Here is a 6,000-nt window from a genome sequence, read left to right as displayed (position 1 = left end):
TGATAGAGAGCTACTAATTGTAACTCATTAAATTGTTAGTGACCGATAATTGCCTTTCATATCCTCTTCCAAAAACATAATTACTACAGAAAGCAATTATACCACCAGTAGGGGCAGATCTTAGAAAAAGTAATTTTCTGAGATGGATGCTACACTTTTCCATCCTTTCTTTCTACCTTTCTTTTGAGATTACCAGCTTAAAACACAAAGCTGGAAACTGATGTGTGAGCCTGGTTCTGTACCTGACAGATTTCAGGAGACAGTAAGGCTTTCCAGGTCTGCCCCACTATCCATCCCAGCTGTGAGTACCAGCCACACCTGAGGGCCTGAGTCTTTTTTTTTCGAGGTCAGATCTAATTTATTTGTTACTGAAGTATTTCACTTTTTTTTTTGTATCATAACATTCCATTTATTAGCATTTCACTTTTGACTGGACTCAGACTTGGAAGTAGAAGCTCTCAGAGAGGACAGCCTGCGTCGCTTGGCAGTCTGCTCCTGGCGTTTTTCTTTGGCTTCCTTCATTCTCTTGGCCAGAAGTTTAGCATTCTCTGTAGCCTCCTCCTTGTTTTTCTTAGTGCGCTGCTTCTTCAGTGCAATACGGCGGCGTTTGTGTTGAAGGACACGTGGAGTAACAAGTCTCTGGATCTTGGGGGCTTTAGTCCTGGGTTTTTTACCTTCCTTGTTCAAGGGCTTCCTGACAACATACTGGCGCACATCATCTTTCTTAGATAGATTGAAAAGTTTGCGAATTCTGCTAGCTCTTTTGGGCCCTAGGTGCCGAGGCACGGTAGTATCGGTCAACCCAGGAATGTCCTTCTCTCCTTTCTTTACAATAACCAGATTGAGAACGCTGAGGTTGGCGTCCACGATGCAGCCTCGGACGGATTTCCGCTTTCTCTCCCCGGTCCTCCTGGGTCAGTAGCAGAAGTGCCCTTACTCAGCAGCAGGCTCACACGGCCGTGGGTGAGGACGCCCTGCTTCGTGGGGAAGCCCTGCTTGTCGTTCCCACCGCTGATTCGGACCACATAACCTTCCACTCTTCACCCAGGGAGTCAGCGGCCACTTCTGTGGCCATGCGCTTCTCATAGAACGTGCGAAGCTTGCTTTTATCATCGACCTCGATGAGTTTCTGGCAGCCTGTGGCTGGGAAGGAGATGTTCAGCTTGATGTCGAAGCTACTGATTGCTTCCCAGGTGCCACAAAAAGAGCCTGAGTCTTAAAGAATAAGAAAATGAAAAGACATCAAAATGACCTTAAAGATACTGTTAAAATTATAGGTTAGGATAAAGTTCTAAACCAGGTCACTGTAGTTCTGTTTTTGTTTTCCTTGAAACTCTGAGAAATGAGACCAGTGTATGTGTGTATTTTCTTTTCCCTTCCTACTTTTCTCCTTCCCCCATCCCAGTTGTTCTTCCCTTTTTGAGCTATTTCTTCCATTTTTACAATATCTACTGTACATTTTGGATCTTATTTACTCTTTTAGATTTTTAGACTAGGTATACAATGTGATATTTACATGTGCAAGTCTGACTGATTTCACTTATGAGTATGGCCTCAAATATTACATCCATTTACCTATACAAGCCTTGAGTTTATCTTTCTTTATAGCTGTGTAGTACTCTATTGTATAAAAAAAATCCCCACATCTTTTTTATTAATTCCTTAGTTGATGGGCACTTACAATGTTTTCAATATTTAGCTATGACAAATTGTACTACTGCAAACGTAAGTGCTTATGTATCACTGTGGTTTGATGTTTTCATTTCTTCTGGGAATATACCCAAAAGGGGAATAGCTGAGTTGAACAGACCTCTAATCCCAGTTTTTTGAGGCATCTCCACACCGATTTCCACAGTGGTTTCACCAGTCTGCACTCCCAACAACAGTGGAGCAGGGTTCCTGTTTCCCCACAACCCCTCCAGCATTTGTCATTGCTTGATTTCTTGGTGATAGCCATTCTTTCTAGAGTGAGATGGAATCTCAGTGTTGTTTTAATGTGCATTTCTTGAATGACCAAAAATGTTGAGCACTTTTTCACATTTTTATTTGCCATTTGTATTTCACTTAAGAAGTGCATATTTATCTCAGATGCCTGTTTTTGGATTGGGTCTTTGAATTTGGAGGGGGGGGGTCTGGTCTTTTACATTTCTTTTCTTTTTTTTCTTTTCTTTTCTTTTTTTTTTTTTTTACATTTCTTTATATGCTCTAGATAAGAGTCCTTTGTTTGAGGGACCCTTGGCTAAAACTTTTACCCACTCTGTGGGTTGTCTTTTCACTTTGTTAGTTATTTGCTTTGATGTGCAAAAACTTCTTTATTAAAATGAGATCTCAGTTGTTCATTCTTTGAAATATTTCCTATGCAGTTTGGGTTTTGTTCATGAACTCTCTGCTTCTCTGTCTTTCAGATTTCTACCTACTTTCTCTTCCATTGGATTTACTTTTCTCTTTTAGTATTTAGATCTTTGATCCATTTTGACTTTAGTATTGTGTGTGGCGATACACATGGATCTAGTTTTAGTCTTTGGCATGTGGAAAGCCAGTTTTTCCAGCACCATTTATTAAAGAGGCTGTCTTTATTCCAGGGAACACGTTTGACCCCTTTGTCAAAGATAACATGTCCGAGTGTGTTTGTGGTTGTTGTGTCTGTGTGTTCTAATGGGTTCCACTGGTCCTCGGGTTCTTTTTCTCCAGTACCATGCTAATTTTATTACAGTAGCTTTGTTCTATAACTTCAAGTCAGGGATTGTGATGCCTCCTGCCTGGCCTTTGCTGTCCAGGATTGACAGATACTCTATGTAGAAGATACCAAAAACTTTATCAAAAGACTTTTAGATTTAATAAGCAAATTTTTTAGCATAGCTGGATAAAAAGTCAACACTCAAAAATCAATAGCAGTCTTATACACAAACAACAAACTCACTGAGAAAGAAATTAGGGAAACACCTTTCCCAATAGCATCTGAAATGATGAAATATTTAGGAATCAATCTAACAAAGGAAAAGGGAGTAAAACATCTATATATTGAAAATTAGAGTACTCTTAAAAAGGAGATTGAAGAGCAATATCAGAAAAATGGGAAGACATTTCTTGCTCGTGAATAGGAAGAACCGACATTGTGAAAATGGTCATAATCCTAAAATCATTATACAGATGAAATTTAACGAAATCCCAATCAAAGTTCCATTAGTATACCTTCCAGAACTAGAGAAAACATTCATAAAATTCTTCTGGAAACAGAAGACCTGGAATAGCAAAGGCAAGTCATTGTATATTTGAATGTGGTGTAGGGGATTGAGACTTGCTCATGTTGAGAAGGGAGGAGAAGAAAGAGCCCAGGAACCCAGGAGTCAGGGTGGCATCAGCTCAGGACAGGGTGCATAGAGATCGAAAGCTTTGGGTGCATTCAGGTGTGCAAGCAGAACGAACTCATGGAAGACATTCCAGAACTCTCCGAATCTTCGACAAGCTTAGCAACTGTTAGTTACACGATGGGACAATGAACTCTAATCTGTGCTGTACTCTCATTAACATTTTAAAATCAGATGCTCTTTTATGCTATTACTTTCTTTTCTATAAATTTCTCTACCATGAAAGAATCTTCTGTTTGGCTTCTTCTAGGAGTTATTTACTTTGTGGAAGGGTTAAAATAACACTCTGACCTCATAATAATTTTAAACACAGTACTCTAGTGGGATAAAGTATTCATTTTCCTGAGAATCCAGCTAGCCAAAATAATAATGGTGGCAGTAAGTTTCAGCATGCATATATCTCATCATATTTATTACTTCATTTTCATGTAGACTCTTGCTAAAGGAATATGTCTGTATATAATTATGTATATTCTGGGTAATTACAATATCAGTCTCATGATATACCAGCCCCAGAAACCCTGGTATGAAAAACGGTGCCCCCAAACAGGGCATGATAGCCCACACCTGTAATCCCAGTGCTGGGGAGCCTGAGGCAGGAGGATCACTACAAGTCTTAGCTGCATAGCAAGACCCTGTACAAAATAAGTAAATAAAAAATCGATTAAGACTGTAATAACATTTATTTTTCCAACGATAATTCTTAGCTCATTTAATATTTCATAATTAATGCATTAATTAATAAATTACTAGGATTTCTCCTGTGTTAGAGATTACAAAATCGAAGCACGGGAAATTTAAATGGATGGCGGTTCATACTTTCTGTTTCCTAAATTGTAAATTATAACATAGATATCAAAGAGGGGGTTTGAAAAGTAAAATATATAGAAAGAGTTTGACATTATTGATCTGTAGCGACCTTTCAGTAAGAAGGCTGCCTTCCAGGTTAAAACAAGAAGGTAGCGCAGCATGAAGACAACGATGAGGGCCTAAACCCTATCACTTACATTATCCCGCCTTCATGAAGAAGTGACGCACCATCTAGGAGGGTGGATTTCACGTGCATCCTGACCAGTGGGGATTTGCCGTGTGCTCCCGACACCGTCATGCCTCCTTTTGATTGGCCAACATGACTACTTTCTCGTCCACCTGAGTGGACGCGGTATTATACAGCGAGGATTTCCCTACCTCTCCTCCTTTGGCGGATGTTTACTGAAAGCCTCTTGTGTGCTGGGCCCTGTACCAAGTGCTTTCTACGCATTGAATTTCAACCTTCCCGTCTAGCTTTCGAGAACTTCCATGATCTGATCCCTAGTATTTCTTTTCTATTATTCTATTAACGTTCATCTTTATATGGAAGGTTGATCTTTCTGTTGTCGCTGCACATGAAGTTCCTTTAGGCCTCTGCGCTACAGCCTCTCCTGCTCGGAGTCCTCCATTTCTCTCTTCTCTTCCCGTCTAGTCCTTAATGATTCTTTCATGGAACCTTCTTCGGATAGTGCAGCTCTCTCTCCCCGATCAGTTTTGCTAATTTCAACAACATATAGTAACTTTATGCACAATTTTTCATTTTTCCTAGTAGCTAAATTTCAATCCTTAAGCAGAGAATATGTGTTATATTTCTTTGCGTTCTAAAAATGAATGACGATTTATAGCGTTTTGAAGTTTGTTTGTTTTATGCCTGGCTAATATGAGGTATTACGTATCATGAGTTCTTTAACCTGCATCATTTTATCTGTCAAAGTGCTGAGGATATTACACGCAATTTAGTACTAAGGAACTTTAAGTAAATCTTTGTTGCTGTGAAATTTAAGATTATAATTAAAGACTTTGTTTCCTAGTGTAGTATTCTGAGAAGCTAAAAAGAAAGCCTGCACGTAAGCATTACCTGCGCCATCGCAAGGGAATGATATAGACCCTGTTTTGCCATTAGTTCAGCGTGTGTTCCTTTTTCCGCCACTGTCCCGTCCTTTATAGTCACAATCAGATCTGCGTTGCGAATAGTTGAGAGTCGGTGAGCTACCACGATTGTAGTCCGACCTTTGCTTGCCTGCAGAACCAAAGGGATAAAATAAATGTAAAGTTAGTAGAAATGACCTCTGCAACAGTCAAGAAAGCTTCTTTTTTTTCTTTGCTTTTTTTACAAAATGTATGGAACAGGGTCTACAGGGTCTCATTATACAGAACGAACTCATAGCGATCCACCACGCCCAGTCTCAGTCGCAGTGTCAGCGCACCTCGGGGGCGGGGCTGGCACAGCACGCCGGGGAAGAAAGCTTCTTTTTGCAGTGTTATTTTAAACATTAAAAAAAAAAACAAAAAACTTTCTTTGGATATAAAATTTTGGAAACTAGTCGATAAAGAAGGCTACTAGAAATTAAAATAAAGAGGAATGTAACTTGGTTACATATTAGAGATTTTATAAAACCCTAGTGTCTTAGAACTAGAAAGAAACCTAAAGACCACTTCTGAACTATCCAAAAGCAGAAACCAAAAGCCAGTAACTTAAATTCATTATTTCTCATCTCTAAGGTGGGGATATTTTCAACGAATTGGGTACAGATTTGAGGTAATTACATGTTCTTACTTTTTTACTAGTTATCTTCAACACATGGAAGATTACTCACAGTAT

The 6,000-nt window shown here is 39.3% G+C and overlaps 1 protein-coding gene across 1 annotated transcript in view; it reads right to left on the bottom strand.

Moving 5' to 3' along the window:
• Abcb5 (ATP binding cassette subfamily B member 5) overlaps positions 1-6,000 on the bottom strand; it is a 122,874-nt gene that overhangs the window by 65,253 nt on the left and 51,621 nt on the right. The window contains exon 12 of the mRNA XM_023709847.1: positions 5,257-5,418. Within this exon, the coding sequence (XP_023565615.1) occupies positions 5,257-5,418 (162 nt within the window). The remainder of the gene's footprint in view (positions 1-5,256; positions 5,419-6,000) is intronic.

This window comes from Octodon degus, unplaced genomic scaffold, assembly GCF_000260255.1.
Source record: "Octodon degus isolate 3935 unplaced genomic scaffold, OctDeg1.0 scaffold00015, whole genome shotgun sequence".
Lineage (NCBI taxonomy): Eukaryota > Metazoa > Chordata > Mammalia > Rodentia > Octodontidae > Octodon > Octodon degus.
The sequence above is the reverse complement of the archived record's forward strand: the minus strand, read 5'-3'. Positions and strand labels throughout refer to the sequence as shown.